The following is a 17977-nucleotide window of genomic DNA, read 5'->3' as shown; positions in this document are numbered from 1 at the left end:
TGAAAATTTAAAAGAAACTCTTCAAGGGAAGTGTAGGGATTGTTTCTGTGCTGGTACCCTTGGTACAAATTCATTCAACATTGGATGTCTTGGAGAGTAGGCAGAGTAAACCGTGAACATTTGGAAAACGGAAAATTTGAAGACCTGTCACACTCGGTTATAGATGAAATAGTAGTGTTATTATGGCTTATCTGCAAATTAGAACCTCTGATTTTCTGGATTTTAGCAACAAGGTGAGTAGCTATATCATGGGCTGAAGATGTGTGAGTGGTCATGGCAGTTTCTTTTTTTTTTAACTGTGAGTGATTTCACGATGGCATATAAAGCAGTGGTGTTTTCAGCCTTATTCATTTGTTTGTAATAATAATTATTTTTTGCTCAATTGATTTCGGACTTGTAATAAGTAGCCTGTTCTTTAAATTTATTGAGATTGGTTAATGTATTTCCTCTCAAGAGAACGCAGTTGTTTTTTGATCAAGGATAGATTAGGAGTATATCAGAGTTTTTTTAATTTACAAGGGGAGATCGTGAAAGTGGTGGTAGGTGCCAGAGAATTCAAAAGATCGGATATAGAAGAGATGGATGGAGTATCTAGTTTGGAATAGTCACGAGTAGTGACTGTTTTGAGATTCAGTTTTAATGGGCGGGAATTTATGAGCTGAGAGAAGGAGGTTAAAAAGTGATCTGACCAGTGTATTTGCTTTATTGAGGAGATATGGAAGCGATTGCTTTGCGAGGCTTGTACAAGGACCATATCGAGAGTGTGCCCTGCTGTATGAGTTGGGTTGGAGATTAGAGGAAGAAGGTACAGATCATTCAGGAGGGTAAGGAGTTCAATGGTGGAAGTGTTATTGGTACGCGACGACATGATATGTTTTCAGTGATGGCTCCGCAACTTTGGAACACTTTGCCTCAGCACGTAAGAGAGGAAAATGATTAGAGTCATTTTAAAAGTAACTTAAAGAGTTTCCTTTTTAAAGATGCTTTTAATCTTTAAATTATGTTCAAATTTTACATTAGAAACATAGAAATAGACGGCAGATAAGGGCCACGGCCCATCAAGTCTGCCCACTCTAATGACCCTCCCTATTTATCTTTGCGGATAGATCCCACATATCTATCCCATCTGGCCTTAAAATCTGGCACGCTGCTGGCCTCAATAACCTGGAGTGGAAGACATTAGTTTCCTTCCAGGATTTCACTCTTCTCTTCCTAATGTTCTTTCCATTTATGGTTCTCCTCTGTACTTTAAAGCATTGAATTGTAGTTCTGTCCCTTTTTACCTTGTGTATTGATTAGTCTGTAAGTATGTTGGTTTAACCCATTATGTTAAATTTTAAATGGTATGTCTAAATTTATGTTTATATTTTTTTAATTAATGTTGTATCTCGCTTAGTAAAACTAAATAAGCGATTCATCAAATTAAAATAAAACTTGAAACTTGGTCGTCAAGATGGATATTAAAGCCACCTAAGATAATTGGGTTGGAAGAGGAAATACAAACGTCAAAGATGGTGGTTTGGCAACTGATGGGGGGAGGAAGGTATAGCAGTAAGTAATCAGCAAAGGGATTGACCCTGAGCTTGAATTGAATGAACTCCAGGCAGCTATTACTAGGAGAAAATTCAACATTCGATATTAACGAAATACGGTGAATAATGGCCAACTCACCTCCTTTTTTTCCTTTCTGACAAACCGCTAAAGCCTATTGCTTCTTCCTCTATAATATTACAAAAGTCTGACCTCTCCTTTCCGAGCATACTACCAAAACCCTGATCCACACCATTATCACCTCTCACTTAGATTACTTCAACTTGTTTCTCTCAGGTCTTCTGCTCGACCATCTCTCTCCCCTTTAATCTGTTCAAAATTGTTGCAGGACTCATACTTCTCTGAGAGCCACCATACTCACATTACCTCTCTCCTCAAGTCGCTCCATTGACTCCCCATCCATTTCTCAATACAGTTCAGACTCTTCTTACTGACTTACAAGTGCATTCACTCTGTAGCCCCTCAGTATCTCTCCTCACTTACCTCCCCCTACACTCCTCCCTGTAAACTACATTCATCGGGTAAATCCCTCCTATCCGCACCCTCTCCTCCACTGCCAACTCCAAACTATCCCGTCTATCTTGCTGCGCCATATGCCTGGAACAAGTCATTACGTCAGGTTCCTTCTAGCACAGGGATCTCAAAGTCCCTCCTTGAGGGCCGCAATCCAGTCAGGTTTTCAGGATTTCCCCAATGAATATGCATTGAAAGCAGTGCATGCACATATCTCATGCATATTCATTGGGGAAATTCTGAAAACCCGACTGGATTGCGGCCCTCAAGGAGGGACTTTGAGACCCTCTGCTCTAGCAGTATTCAAATACACGCTAAATGCCCACTTTTTTGAGGCTGCTTTCAACTCCTAATTCCTACTCACCATAAGCCCCCTATGTCCATCCTTTCATTCTCTCTGAAAGAAACTCCTCAACCCCTATATGTCCTGTCTGTCTGTCCATATTAGATTGTAAGCTCTTCTGAGCAGGGACAATCTATTATACGCTACAGAAATAATAAATAGTAGCAGTAATAGTTAATAAACATATACAAGCAAATATCAAAAAAACATTTGTGCACAGAATGTTTTGTTACCTGATCAGCTAGCCACTAATATAGAATTCTAAAAATACATTTACATAAAGGAAATATAAATGATATAAGAGTTACAGTGTATGAAGTTCCTTACCTCTTCCAGATATGAGACCTTAGGTGGAGCTCCTTTAAGATCCAAGTGGACTAACTTCAGTCCAAATAACGAACTACTTGTCATTTTGGTTTATTATGCATTCATCACACTGTAAACCTTCTGGCAAGTCTGATTTTACCTAAAAGAGATTTATTTCCAATAATCAGTACTGCACTTTCATCCATGCAGCCAGCCAGTGAAGCAGTTTCATGGGGCAATGCTACAACCTTGGTTTAGGAAATATTTTGAAAAGTGGGCAATTCTAATATGTACCATTTATAAAAATATTTTTTTAAAAAGTAACTTCTTTTCTTATGATTATTTCTACCTCACAGAATGTTCTTGTCAGGATTTGTCCTGTCTTTGTTCACTGCTTCACGCCTGTCTATGAGAACAAAAGCTAGTGAAATGACAAATTTGCACAGAATATATTATGTATCTCAACTTGCTAAGCTACTGGAGAGTCCTTGTGACTTTTGCAAGTAATGGATGTGCCATGAAGTTACAGTAAAGATTTTAAGAGATATAGGAGAAAACTTTTTTTTTCACTCAGTACATAGATAAACTCTGGAACTCATTGCCAGATGTGGTAAAATAATTAATGCAGCTGTCTTTAAAAAAGGTTTGGACAAATTACTGCAGGTGAAGTCCATAAACTGTTATTAAGATAGTCCTTGGGGGGTAAATACCATGGAATCTTGCTGCTTTTTGGGATTCTGCCAGGTACTTGTGACCAAAATCAGACACAGAAAGATGGATGGAGTAGATCAGGGGTGTCCAACCTGTGGCCCCGTGAAGTATTTTGTGCGTCCCCAGTCGAGGGCGATGCAGTATTTTCCTCTGCTGCCCCCGGGTGTTTACCGTCTTGCCGGCTCCCTCCTCTGTCTTGCTGCAGCGTTTGCGTGGCCCCAGAAACATTTTTTTCAGCCAATGTGGCCCAGGGAAGCCAAAAGGTTGGACACCCCTGGAGTAGATGGACCTAAGTTCTGACCCAGTATGAGAACTTATGTTCTTATGAATAGTTTCTATATTTAAGATAACCTTATTAAAAGCTATCAAAGGTTGGCAGCAATGTCTTTAAAATCCAAACTCCGCTGAGCTAAGAGGGTTTGGATGTTCACAGTCTACACCTTCCAAGGATTGTTGGAAACCTTGAATTGTTTTGCAACCCCAGGGACAGGCAAAATCATCTGTGAGGAAGATCTGCCAATTCGGGCACATAGGTATTTAGGCACTGTAGACAGGTGTCTAAAAAGCCAATTTTCAAAGCCTCTCAAAAACTGAGACTTTCTTTGCTATGTTTCAGTTTCTGAGGGGATTCCCTCCCATAAGTGAGAGCTATAATCTTAAACACAGAATGCCTTCTAAATCTAGCAAACATATCTGCATGGCTACACGTCATCGATTTAAATTCAGAACCTTTTGTCACCAAACATAGTTGTAGATCGAATTAGAGGTGCAGCTGCCTTTCTGAACTATACTTCTCCTTCTGTATTCGCTGTGATAGGGGATTAACAGAACCGCAAATACTGAAAAACTGCAAACAACTTTTTTATATATCATTTGCTGTTTTCTATTAAAATATGGTGAAACCGCGAATAACATCGTGGGAGACCTGGCATGTTTCTGAAGGAGAGGCAAAACACGGTGACCAAAGTGCTGGGAATTAGCGATTTTCTCTGTAAACGCTCGGAATCAGTGATTTCTCTATGCAAGCTGATGTAATTTGGGGGGAGGAGCCAGAAAACTAAAAACCATGAATAATCGAAACTGCAAATAAGGAGGGAGAAGTGGCAAAATACCGCGAATATCCGGCTCTGACCCACCCCCGCCTCCCTTCCGCCTTCCCCTAGCATCCCGGCCTTACCTGGTGGTCTAGCTGTTTTTTGGGGCAGGAGCGATCTTCCTTGAGAGACTACAGGAACTCCCCACAGCCATTTCCTAATGGCTATCTGCACGGGACAGGAGCATAGGAAGATCGCTCCTGCCCCGAAAACCAGCTAGACCACCAGGTAAGGCCAGGTTGCTGGGGGGAAGACAAAAATATGGTTTTTTCCCCCTCCTCCCCTATGTGAAATCGCGAGTAGGGAAACCGCGAATGGGGAGGGGGAAGTGTAGTCTACTTTAGGTTTTTCATTATTTCTGTACCCAAAACAAAGAAATTGACCCTGAGATATCCACAGAGAAGAAAATCCACAGTGTTTTTTGTTTCACTATTTCTGTACACCCTATTACATGGGGATTGTTAATCTTTCTCTTGGGGAGGTAGAGTGTCTGATTCCTCTTGGCCAGCCATCTATATTCTCCCCAAGAATGCCTTCTATACCGTGTTTACAAATATTTGCAATGCTGTTAGAACGTCTCAGGGCTACTATCACATTAGTGGGGCAACAGAGGAGACGTCCCTGGCCTGAGGGAGATTTTTCAGGAAGTTTGCTGAAAAGCTTCTTATTTTGCTGCACGCATCAGACACAGACTTGGAGCCTGGAAATGCGAGAAACACCTGCAGCCTTCAAAACACAGAACATACAAAAGAAAATAACTATATTGTAGGAAATCCAAAACCAAAAAGCTAGAAACTTGATGTGCAGAAGAAAAACCAAACCAAACAATAAAGTGATCTAGAGAATATTGCTGGCTTCCAGCTGCTCAGCAGCAGTCGTCATTCCAGTTCTTGTAATCTAAGTAGCAAATGCAGAGAACAGCTCCAGAAACGCTGAAATCCTACATGGCAACTCCTCGAGTACCTCCTAAAATCCCCCACTACTATAAATAGGGGGGTGCAAGGTGGGAAAGGCCTCATCCATACCGCAAACGGCTGTCAATTACTTAAGCCTAGAGAACGAGGTGCTAGCATCCATCCACCTCACGGCTTCGGCTTTTGATTATTCGGGCCTGGCCCAGGACTGTCTCATGCATCCCGCAGTTCGCCTTCGATTGCTCGGGCCTGGCTGGAGAGATGCAGTCTTCGATTGCTCGGGCCTGGCTGAGGACGCTCCCAGCCATCCTGCACTTCAGCATAGTCATGCCAGGCTGCGGGGCGGGATTATTTTACGCCCCGCCCTGGAACTAGCGGAGGAAAGCACGCTGTGGTAGCCTAGGAGGATGCCCCCGCAGAGACGGAGCGGTGCCAGGGTTGTGGCGGAGCCCAGTGGGCTTCTTCGGGAGAAGCGGAGTGTCAGGTAGTGCAGCGGGGAGCCCTGCACGTTTTTCTCCTCCTACCTGCTTTTATTGAGTGTTTGGGGCTTTGCCACAGTGCATCATAGGACTTGTAGTCCTCGGGTTTCACTCTTTTCTTCTACACCCTTAGGACAAGTGGGTGGGATGGACGGAGACCCTAAATCTAAGGTCATGGGACTTAAGGATCTCTAGCCAGGTGATTCTGGGTCTGTGGGTTTCTAAATTGGGCTTCTGAAGTCTTTGGTGGCTGATTTTTTTTTTTTAAACTTTCATTGATTTCATATAGAAGTTAACTGGGCTCTAAACCTTACCTCATCTTGGACGTTAAAATCAAATTTCATTATTGCATAGGCTCCCTTTCCTATACTGGAAGTAATTCTTTTGTGTTACTAATATGCAAAGTATGCAAAATTGAGCTCTGTAATAGGGTCCACACTCGGGGTGGGGGTGGATAACATGAGGCAGGATCTGGCGAAGCTTGAAGAATAGTCTGGTAATTGGCAACTAAGATTTAATGCTAAAAAAATGCAGGTTCATGCAGTGGCGTAGCGAGGATGAGAGGTGCCCGGTCTGGTGGTGCTCCTCCTTCGCTGCCCTCGTCTCCGACACCCACTCCTTCCCTGATCCCCCCTTGACACATTCGTGCTTTCCTTACCCCATATCTCTTGTTGTTCACTGCTGCGAGCAACAGGAACTTCAGTGTGCTCCTCGCAACCCTATCATCTCTCTCGCTGATGTCACTTCCTATGCGCGGCACTTGGAAAGTGATGTCGGCGGGAGAGATGACACGGTTATGAGGAGCACATTAAAGTTGTTGCTAGCAGTGGTGAACAACTAGAGGTATAGGAAAAGGGAAGGTGGGGTTTGCGTGTGGCGAGGGTATGAGTGGGAAGAGGAGTATGGGTGCTGGCGCCCCCTCCCCTTACTAATCCACCGGGGTCATGCACTTGGGCTGCAAAAATCCAGGAGAATGGTGTAGTACAGGGGTAGATAGAGTAAACACTTTCAACACTGAATGTGAAGATGTCCAAAAATGTAAGACAGGAACAGCATAGAACTAACTCAATCCAAAAAAATGAAAGAAAAAGCCTCAGAAAGGGCCCTCCCACCTCACCAAAACGGCTCAAAGAGGTGGTCGAGCATTCACCTCACTGGCAAAAAACCTTCATTATGTGATAAAGTCTTATGCTGTGTTGTAATGTGCCAACGAAAATTAAATAGAGGAATTATTCCACTTATCTTCACTGATCGGTACACCAACGGTGGCCAGCGTTTCACAAATTCATGCTGCCTCAGGGTGTATCCCGACCGATCAGGTCTCTTTCAGAACAGGATGCCAAACCGCCTCTTGCTCCTGAGTAGTACAGGGTTAGGCCATTCCAGTCCTTGAGAGCCGGAGCCAGGTCAGGTTTTCAGGATATCCACAATGAATATGTATGAGATAGATTTGCATGCACTGGCTCCTTGAGATGCAAATCTATCTCATGCATATTTATTGTGGCGAAGTACTTCTGTGTGCGGAAGAAGAGCAAGACTTGGGGATGATTGTGCCTGATGATCTCAGGGTGGCAAAAGAGGTAGAAAAAGGTGACGGTCAAAGCCAGGCTGATGTTTACGTGCATAAGGAGAGGAAACTATTATTTGTTTAGGAAATTCTAGAAAGATTGAAAATGTATTTCATTCTGTCTTGTAGCAGTATTTTACTTCCGCTTAGATTTGAAGGGTAATGCGGTATACAACTGTTATGCCACTTTCCTGGGGTCAGTAGCATGGGATCTTGCTACTCTATCAGATTCTGCCAGGTACTTGTAACCTGAACTGGCCGCTGTGGGAAGCAGCATTCTAAGCTAGATGGACCATTGGTCTGACTCAGTGTGACGATTATTTTGTTCTTATGACCAGTGTTGGATGAAGGGCTCAGGGCAGAAATATATGAGAGGTGCAAATCCCTTGAAAACATAGGACATGTGGAGGGGCATAATCAAAAGGAATGTCTTAAGTCCGTTTTCGTCTAAGTCGCAAGTCGTCCAAAGTAAAAAAAACAGCTTAGGACACATTTTTGAAAATTATGTCCAAATTTTTTTCGTTTCAAAAATCGTCTAAGTATACGTCCTGTCGATCTGATCATCCAAGTCACTAAATCGTCCATCTTTATACCACATTTTTGTCCAACTTTTCATCCAAGTCAAAAACGCCTAGAACAAGCCCTGTTGGATGTGGGAGGGGTCTGCAAAGTGATGGACTGAACACTCATTCATGGCACCTAAATAGTGGGGTACCTTACAGGGCACTGCTGTGAGCTTCACAAAAATGGTGCCATGTCTTCTCACTACAGCTCCCTTATAGGTCATGGTGAGCCCCTCAAACCACCTCCAGAATCCCCTAGACCCACTTATCTACCATCCCAATAGCCCTTATGGCTGCAGGAGCCACTTATACGCCAGTAAAAAAGGGTTTTGGAGGTGTATAGAGTAGTGCACATGTTTCAGTATCAATGCAGTGATTACAGGGGCTTATGGGCATGGGTCCTCCTTTCCATGGGTCCCTAACCCACCCCCAAGACGGCTTAAGACGCCTCTGTGCAGCACGACTAGGCTTTCCTATACCAGGCGGTGATGATCTGGAGGCACAATTTTCAAGTTGTGATTAATATTTTTATGGGGGTGTGAGGAGGTCAGTGATCACTGGGGTAGTGTGTGTGGGTCTGTATTATGTGTTTGCAGTGCTTATCTGGTCACTTTAGGTAGGTTTTTGTGACTTAGACCATGTTTTAAATGGTCTAAGTCACAACGTCCAAGTTCCGTCGATCCTGTGCTGTATTCAGTTATACATGCAGTACGACTAAGTCTAAGCCTGCTCACATCCCGCCCAAATCCCGCCCTCGATACTCCTGAAACGCCCCGTTTAACTATGGTCGTTCAGCGGCACTATGAAGGCCTAGGTCATTTAGAAATACGTCCAAAACCCGTTTTTTTTATCGGCACTTGGACGAAAAAGCCGAAATACTAAATGAATATTTCTGCTCAGTCTTCACCTGTGAGGCACCGGGACACAGACCACAGTTGAAGGCAAAACAAATTGCGGTAGACCCGTTTCAGAATTTTGAGTTCACACCTGAAGACGTCTACAGCGACCTGACAAGGCTCAAGGAGAACAAGGCCATGGGACCGGACAATTTACATCCCAAGAGTGCTTAGAGAATTTAGAGATGTTCTGGCGGAACCGTTGGCCGTGCTCTTCAATCTCTCACAAAGCACGGGGAAAGTTCCATTAGACTGGAAAACAGCCAACGTCGTTCCTCTGCATAAAAAGGGTTGCAAGGCTGAGGCTGCGAACTATAGACCGGTGAGTCTCACTTCAATAGTGTGTAAACTCATGGAAACACTAATTAAGCATAAATTAGATATGATCTTGAATGAGGGGAATCTCCGGGACCCCAGTCAACATGGATTCACCGAGGATAGGTCCTGCCAGTCCAATCTTATCAGCTTCTTTGACTGGGTAACAAGAAGGTTAGACTCGGGAGAGTCCTTAGACGTCGTATACCTTGACTTCAGCAAAGCTTTTGACAGCGTTCCACACCGCAGACTGCTGAACAAGATGGAATCGATGGGGTTAGGAGTAACACTAACTACATGGGTTAAAGATTGGCTAAGTGGCAGACGTCAGAGGGTGATGGTTAACGGTACCCTCTCTAAAATGTCGGAAGTGACCAGCGGAGTGCCGCAGGGCTCAGTCCTGGGTCCACTTCTCTTCAACATATTCATTAGGGATTTGACTCAAGGGCTTCAAGGTAAGGTAACCTTATTCGCTGATGACACCAAACTATGCAATATCGTAAACGGCTACAATCTACAGGATACTATGGAACAGGACCTCCGTACTTTAGAAAGTTGGTCCTCTATCTGGCAGCTGGGCTTCAACGCCAAGAAATGTAAGGTCATGCATCTCGGAAATGGAAATCCATGCAGAAATTACACCTTGAATGGAGAAACTTTGACCAAGACTTGGCAGAACGAGACTTGGGAGTGTTCATTAGTGCAGACATGAAGACTGCCAATCAAGTGGAGAAGGCTTCATCTAAGGCACGGCAGATGATGGGTTGTATCAAGAGAAGTTTCGTCAACAGGAAGCCTGAGGTCATGATGCCATTGTACAGAGCCATGGTGAGACCTCATCTAGAATACTGTGTGCAATTCTGGAGGCCACATTACCGTAAAGATGTGCTCAGAATTGAGTTGGTTCAGCGGATGGCCACCAGGATGGTCTCGGGGCTAAAAGGTCTCTCGTACGAAGAAAGACTGAACAAATTGCAGCTCTATACTCTCGAGGAGCGTAGGGAGAGGGGAGACATGATTGAGACATTTAAGTACATCACGGGACGGGTCAAGGTGGAAGATGATATCTTTCTTCTCAAAGGACCCTCGAACACAAGAGGACATCCGCTCAAACTCAGGGGAGGGAAGTTTCGTGGAGACGTCAGGAAGTACTTCTTCACGGAACGAGTGATAGAGCATTGGAACAAGCTTCCAGTACAGGTGATCGAGGCCCGCAGTATCCCAGACTTCAAGAATAAATGGGATACCTATGTGGGATCACTGCGAGGGTCATACCAATGAATAGGGTCGCTAGGATATTGACTTAATAGAGCAGGTCAGTAGAGTTAAGGGGGCCAGTAGAATTATAAGGGTGGGTCAATGGTGTGGGCAGACTTGATGGGCTGTAGCCCTTATCTGCCGTCATCTTTCTATGTTTCTATGTATATTGACAATGTTTGGCCAAGTGCCGACTTAGGCTGGTTTTTGGACTTTTTTCTCTATCGATTATGAGCCCCATAGTCTTTATTTGCCATTGTTTTCTATCTAGATTGCTCACCAATATCAACTACTAATCTCTACTATCCCTTCTTCTTTAGAGATACTGTATGTCTATCTCATGCATTCTTGAATTCATATACACTCCTTGTCTCCACTGCCTCTACTGGGAGGCCATTCCACACACCCACCACCCTTTCCTTAAAGAAGTATTTCCTCAGATTATTTCTGAGTCTATTCCCTTTCACCTTCATACTATGCTCCCTCATTCAAGTTAATTCAGAACCTTCTCTTCTGCCCATCGAACAAGCCATCTGGGTTGCTTACAGATTAAAAAGTAAGGTAATGCAATTGGCAAACAAAACTGAAAAGAAGGGAGGAACTACAAAAATTTAATTGGATAGCAAAAGTGTGTGTGTGTGTGTGGGGGTGGGGGGGGGTGGGAAGACACATGAGTCATATTTCAATTCAGAAATTCCTTTTAATTGAAAAATGCCTATCTCCTGTACATTTATGCCATGAAGACAGACATTTAAATATCTCCCCTCTCTTCCCTTTCTTGCAAAGTATACATATTGAGATCTTTAAATCTGGCCCCATATGTTTTATGATGAAGACCACTGACCATTTTAGGTGCAACTCTATGGACTGATTCCATCCTATTTATAACTTTCTGAAGGTGCGGTCTCCAAAATGGCAGGCCTTTCCCTCCACTTGGGAGGGCATCTGAGCCAATCAGGGTCTTAAACCCCTCCCTTCTGCTTTCAACTTCAGACAAAGGTATGGGGGGAAGTTTGGGGGTGGGGGGAAGTTCGAGGGAGAATCTGGTGGCTGGAAGGAGTGGGCATCCCTCCTGCATTTTTTTTGGGGGGGAGGGTAGGGGATGGTTTGCAGGGGGATGCCTGGTGCGGGATGGGGCTTTCATTGGCAAGAGGGAGTGGGCATTCCTCCTGGGTTTTTTTTTTTTGCTGCTGCTGGAAGGGGGGGTAGTTCGCCTGGCAGGAGGGAGCGAGCATCCCTCCTGCCAATTTTTGCTGCCACAGTTGCTGAGGCAGAAGGGAATAGGCATCCTTCCTGTTTCTCACGGGGGCGGCCATCATCTTTGGGAGTTTGTGGACCTGCGGTTGTTGGGGGTGTGTGTTTGTGTGTGCGAAGGCTGTGGTCAGGAGGGGGGGCGGCGGCATAACTTTTTACATTTTTTATGAAGACAGATATTGTGCTTGGGGGAGAGTGTGGCGCAGTGGTTAAAGCTACAGCCTCAGCACCCTGGGGTTGTGGGTTCAAACCCACGCTGCACCTTGTGACCCTGGGCAAGTCACTTAATCCCCCCATTGCCCCAGGTATACTAGACAGATTGTGAGCCCACCGGGACAGACAGGGAAAAATGCTTGAGTACCTGAATAAATTCATATAAACCGTTCTAAGCTCTCCTGGGAGAACAGTATAGAAAATTGAATAAATAAATAAAATAACATACACACAACATCTGTGTCCATTAAAAAAAAAAAAAAGAATAAAAAGACTTCCTGCCCCAAACAACTGAGTGGCAGGAGGCTGCTTCGGAGCTTCCCCTGCCGGCTCTGCTCATATATGAGAGTCACTTTCACAGCTATTCATTGGCAAGATTGAACGGGATTATGATGAACCTCTGTTCATTACGATGAACCTCCGCTCATATCATTTGCATGCAAACTTGTTTGTGCATCAGTTGCTTTTTTTGGAATCAGCCAAAAATTGGATTGCAGCGGACCCACGCGGTATTACTGACCCTGTTTAGTGCATCTAACTCTGTCGTCTTCAGTTTTGGGCAGGGTCGGGGCCCTCTGTGGCATGGGAGACCTGGGTGGTTGCCTTGATTGTACCCCCTAATGCCATATTTGTTCATGGTGACATAGCTCAGCTTTTCAGGTGGGATCCTGTGAAATTATTTCCCCTTCCCTCCCACCAGTCCAGGAAACCAGATGTCCTGCATGGAAGCGCACAGCATTCTCATTGTGTTGATATATTTATTTTTGTGCCACAGTGTGAAGAAAAGCAGAGTACGGCTGGAGTCTCAAAACTCATGGCTGATGATAGTATCGCTGCTGCTTCTTGTAACCTGCATGGTCCTTGCAGCTTTTTTGTCCTGGCCTTACATGCGGCGTGAGGATGGTGTTGCCCAAGTTCTGGCTCATTCTCAAGAAACTGTGCAGGAGAGATTCTTCGAGGTGCCCTGCTCCGAGGACTATGACAACCATAAAAGATTTCCAGGTATTTTGTCAGTAGCTTTTGCTGTTCTTATCCTTTCAAGTTTATTTAAAATTTCTTATACCACCCAATCAAGCCTTCTAGGCGGTGTACAAAAACGCCAAAACAATGCGCCAATTAAAATACAATTTAAACAAAAACAAACCAGGGGAAATGACATTTTTTAAAGACATTGACGAACGGAACAAAAGGGAAGAAGGGTTAGAACTAAAATTGATAGAAAGAAAGAAAACATTCAAGGGAAAGAATAACGAAGGGAGGGGGAACTGAAGGTAGAAACCTTTCTTGAATCTAAATCGTCCTTAAAAGGAGAGTTTAAGTTACAAAAGCATCAAGGAAGAGAAATGTCTTTTAACTTCACCTTAAAATTGGCAAGAGTTGTTTTTTCCAAAGAGAGGGGGCACTAACGGAGAAAATTGTAGTCCTTATTGTACTGATATGTTTCAATGAGGGGAGGGTAAGAAGGTTGTGAGCTGTAGATTAGAGAATGACACGGTGACAAAATTCATCACCATTCCCGTCCCTGCGGATAACCGCGGGAAATAATCCCATGTCATTTTCTAGTGTCTATTTCAACCTCGGTCCTTCTACACCAGCATTCTTCAAAGCAAAGCTTGCGGGTCAGTGGTTGTGCCCAATTATATTCTGATTCTTCCCTCTCTCCTTAAAGAATGACATGAAGATGGTTTCCTGCGGTTATCCGCGGGATTGGGAACGGTGATGAATTTTGTCACTGTGTCATTCTCTACTGTAGATCTTAAGGTCTGTAATTCTGTATTCATTCAGAAGCTAGATGTGAATAGGATGTCTTTGGATTCATTGCTGCGCTGGCGTTATCCATTGGAATATAAGCTGCTCAGATTAGTCTGATGCCCACCAAGAAGGATGAGAGCTTCCTTGAATTTCAAGGGCTTGGAAATAATTTGTGAATTGTTAGTAATATATGTAGATAGGAAATAAAAATAAAGTCCATTTTAAATGGTGTTTGAACTTGGGGCAGCATTCCAAGGCAAAACTACTGTTTATTTGCCCTTTCCTGCTCTTTTACTTTGTATATTTATCATATGATGTCAGGGTGCTTGAAGTCACTGGATAATATTTTTTTAGTTGAAAATGATTTTATTGCTGACGATAGAAACCAACAATGCAACAGCCAAAGAACACAACAGTGAATGCAGTCATCCGTTTTCTCATGTAACAACCCCCTCCTTCCCCAGTCCTTCACCCTCCTGTACAAACGTGTTGTCTTAGAATTCCTTGCAGTGCTACTATTCCACTCATTGCCCAGCTTTGTGCAGCTGACCAGGAAAATAAAAATTTAAGTTGTAAACTCCCCTAATCTCTATGTCTTCCCCTCTCCCAAAGTAGCAGTTGTTACACTGGATAAGTTTTAAAGGAAAATAAAATGCAAGGTTGCATTTTGAAAATGATATTTGGACCAAAAAGCATGCCTGCCTGAACACTGTTGCAGAAATTCCCCTCTATATTGGTAATGCAGTAAAACTAATTTTACAGTTGACTGTTTATTTTAAATTTGATATACTGCCTATCCTGCTAGGATTTAGGCAATTTACAGGATAACATAAAATGATAAAAAGGAGAAGGAACACCATTAAACAAAAGACAAGACCTGAATTGTTCACACAAGAAAGGAAAAAGACCCCCCCCCCACACACACAATCACATTAAAACAATATCTAAAGTGACTGTGTATCCAAATAGTGCCAGGTGTGCTAATGGATCCTTGTAAAACGTTGCGCGTTAGGGAAGGAGTTGACCTGCAGGGCCACCACTTCGGTTCATAGACAAAATCGCGCGAGACAACGGCGCGCCGACAACTGAGCGCAAGGTTGACAGCGCGCCGAAGAAAAGCACTATTTTAAAGGGTTCCGACGGGGGGTGTTGGTGGGGAACCCCCCTATTTTACTTAACAGACATCGCGCTGACGTTGTGGGGGGTTTGGGGAGTTGTAACCCCCTCATTATACTGGAAACTTAACTTTTCCCTGTTTTTTAGTGAAAAAGTTCAGTTTTAAGTATAATGTGGGGGGTTACAACCCCCCAAACCCCCCACAACGCCAGCGCAATGTCTGTTAAGTAAAGTGGGGGGGGGTTCCCCCCCCCACACCCCCCGTTGGAACCCTTTAAAATAGTGCTTTTCTTTGGCGCGCTGTCAACCTTACGCTCAGTTGTCGGCGCGCCGTTGTCTCGCGCGATTTAGTCCCGTCACCCACCATTTCAGTTGCAGCCAAGAGCCTATCCTCAAGGTGGAAAAGTAGCTTAATGGTTAGAGCAGTGGACTGAGAACCAGGGAAGCTCAGGGTTCAAATCCCACTGCGAATCTTCATCTTATGCAAGTCACTTAAACCTCCATTGCCTCAGCTTTAAATCACCTGAATTTAACTCACTTTGAGCTATGACTGAAAAAAAAAAAAGTGTGAGCTAAATCCAAAAATCCTTTCCCCTTCTCCTTAGGCCAGGGGTGTCAAAATCCCTCCTCGAGGGTCGCAATCCAGTTGGGTTTTCAGGATTTCCCCAATGAATATGCATGAGATCTATTAACATACAACGAAAGCAGTGCATGCAAATAGATCTCATGCATATTCATTGGGGAAATCCTGAAAACTCAACTAGATTGCGGCCCTTGAGCAGGGACTTTGACACCCCTACCTTAGGCCAATGAGAATTCTTGGTGCCAGGTTTTGGTGCTTTCTTAGGTATCATAGCTTAGCTGTCCTGTGTTGATGTAGCTTAATTTTTGTTATACAAGAACTGATGGTCATTTTTATCTCATTCTAACTACAAACCTTTGTCACACAAGTTTGGTTTATTCTTGATATTCTATCTTTCAAACTATATAGTACACAAAGTGGTTTATAATAAGATTCAGAGCACTAAGGAAAGGTAGAGGAGAGAGGAAAATGGGGTAATTTGAAACGAGAGGTAATATCACCAGCGTAGATTGGTTCCAGGTTATCTCGAAACGCTACAATTCACCATACGCCAGTGTAAATAAATAGGTCTTTAATAATTTTAGCTTCAACACATTACAGTCTGTCTTCTGCTATAAATTGATTATACGGTGAATCAAAAGCAATGCTTTGGACTTTTGTGTTTTTACTTTTGAAAATGATTCAGAGAATTCACTGGGAACTTTCACTGTATTTTAAGCTATGAAATGCAAAAAAATATCTCAAAGGGATTTAGCCGACTAGATTTGCTCCCTTCTGAGTGATTAAATATAGCTGCTTAGTTCCCCGAAGGGACCAATATTTCAAATAATCGGTGATTTGTTTAGGATCCTAAGCTTTAGTTTAGTTTGTTTAAAATTTGCTGTACCGCTTTTCATACTTCTAAGCGGCGTTCGGTATATAAAATAATTAAAAAAAAAAAAAAGAATTTACAAACTAATAATACAAATCTACATTGACAAGACATTACTAATGTATGGGAAACAGGAGGATAAGAGGGAAACTCCATAGAATATGCAGTATAGGATAGTAAGACATTTAGGGCTCCTTTTACAAAGGTGCACTAGCGGTTTTAGCGCACGCTAAAATGCCGCACGCGCTAGCCACTACCGCCTCCTTTTAAGCAGGTGGTATTTTTTCGGCTAGCGCGCACTAATCCTGAGCGTGCGCTAAAAACACTAGCGCACCTTTGTAAAAGCAGTTCTTAGAGGAAGTACATAGGGGAGGGGAGATCTTGTATGTGCTGGGCCCGGAAGGTAAAGTTTTAGATTTCAAAAGCGTCGGTGAATAGAAAGATTTTCAGTTTTGATATGAAGTGGTTCAATTTAGAAAACTATTCTCTTTCATGCTAATGCATGGTGCGAGCTATCTGCCGCCAAGGCCCGTTATACTCTTATGGATGTGGCAGCAGATTGTGCATAATAATGAGTGATGTCTAGTCTTGATTACTGCAACATTGTCTGCCGTATTGCATGGTTTACAGGCAATACAAAATTCCATCATTAGGACATTGTTTAGACCAGTGGTCTCAAACTCAAACCCTTTGCAGCGCCACATTTTGGATTTGTAGGTACTTGGAGGGTCGCAGAAAAAATAGTTAATGTCTTATTAAAGAAATGACAACTTTTGCATGAGGTAAGTATCTACAAATCCAAAATGTGGATTATCTGAAATCTGAAATTATAAACTACAGTTTATAAATCTTTCCTTAATTGCTTCTGCTAATTTCAGCTATACACAGCAGAAAGAAGTGCAACATGCAGAAAGTGAAAAACTATCAAAGTATCAACTGCAAGAGACACTATTTTGGACCAACTATTTTGAGGCCCTCGGTATTATAAAGAATGATTCTTTATGGAAAACTTGGTCGAGTCCGCAACCACCTTCAGCACCGGACAAGCTGCACTGCCTCCAATGGTTACCTTACTTTCAGGAACGTTTCCCGCCTCACTGCTGTAACTTCACGCAAGTGCTTTCCTGCGTCTGTACGTGATTGTGAGATGGAGTGGAGAGGGCAATAGCGTACAGATGAAGGACGGTGCTTGTGTGAGGTTGCAGCAGTGAGGCGGGCAACTTTCCAGAACTCGACCGCCGGACACTTAAGGCACAAGTTTTCCATAAAGAATCATTATAATACTGAGGGCCTCAAAATAGTACCTGGCAGGCCGCGAGTTTGAGACCACTGGTTTAGACTAATAAAAGGTGAACATGTGTCTGACTACTATATTAAGCTGTATTGGCTTAAGATGGATTTTGCTGTTAGTCTACTTAGGCCTGCATGGGTTGGCCCCCAAATACCTAATTGACTGTCTTTCGTATTATATTGCGCTTTCTAAGTTGCATTCCTCTGGACAATGGGACTTAACAGCCCCGACTAGAAAGGAGATTAGCTGCAAACGATAAAGGGCAGGAGTGTTTTTCCCGTGTCGGTCCTGGGGACTGGAACAATATTCCGCAACAAGGGAATTTGAAGGAGGTGCCTTGTGCTTTATGTTTTGCTTCAGATTGCTTTTATGTATGATTTTACGTTTG

At 43.4% G+C, this 17977-nt stretch overlaps 2 protein-coding genes across 4 annotated transcripts in view; one reads left to right on the top strand and one right to left on the bottom strand.

Annotated features, from left to right (window-relative positions):
- The window catches only part of HEXD (hexosaminidase D), a 37869-nt gene extending 32173 nt beyond the window's left edge, over positions 1-5696 (bottom strand). The window contains exons 1-2 of one of the 3 annotated variants that reach the window (XM_033961523.1): positions 5564-5696; positions 2735-2873 (exon numbers count right to left, since the gene is read on the bottom strand). In XM_033961523.1, the coding sequence (XP_033817414.1) occupies positions 2735-2818 (84 nt within the window). In that variant the 5' untranslated portion in view covers positions 2819-2873; positions 5564-5696. Of the gene's footprint in view, positions 1-2734; positions 2874-5481 lie in introns of all 3 variants that reach the window. The other 2 variants (XM_033961521.1, XM_033961522.1) reach the window with 2 other exon arrangements.
- Positions 5697-5777: 81 nt separating this feature from the next.
- OGFOD3 (2-oxoglutarate and iron dependent oxygenase domain containing 3) overlaps positions 5778-17977 on the top strand; it is a 145102-nt gene continuing 132902 nt past the window's right edge. Inside the window, exons 1-2 of the mRNA XM_033961526.1 lie at positions 5778-5916; positions 12752-12978. Coding sequence (XP_033817417.1) covers positions 5840-5916; positions 12752-12978 — 304 coding nt within the window. The 5' untranslated portion in view covers positions 5778-5839. The remainder of the gene's footprint in view (positions 5917-12751; positions 12979-17977) is intronic.

The sequence above is a fragment of the Geotrypetes seraphini genome, chromosome 10 (assembly GCF_902459505.1).
Source record: "Geotrypetes seraphini chromosome 10, aGeoSer1.1, whole genome shotgun sequence".
Classification (NCBI taxonomy): domain Eukaryota; kingdom Metazoa; phylum Chordata; class Amphibia; order Gymnophiona; family Dermophiidae; genus Geotrypetes; species Geotrypetes seraphini.
Note: the sequence above shows the minus strand (reverse complement) of the source record. Positions and strands in the feature narration are given on the sequence as shown.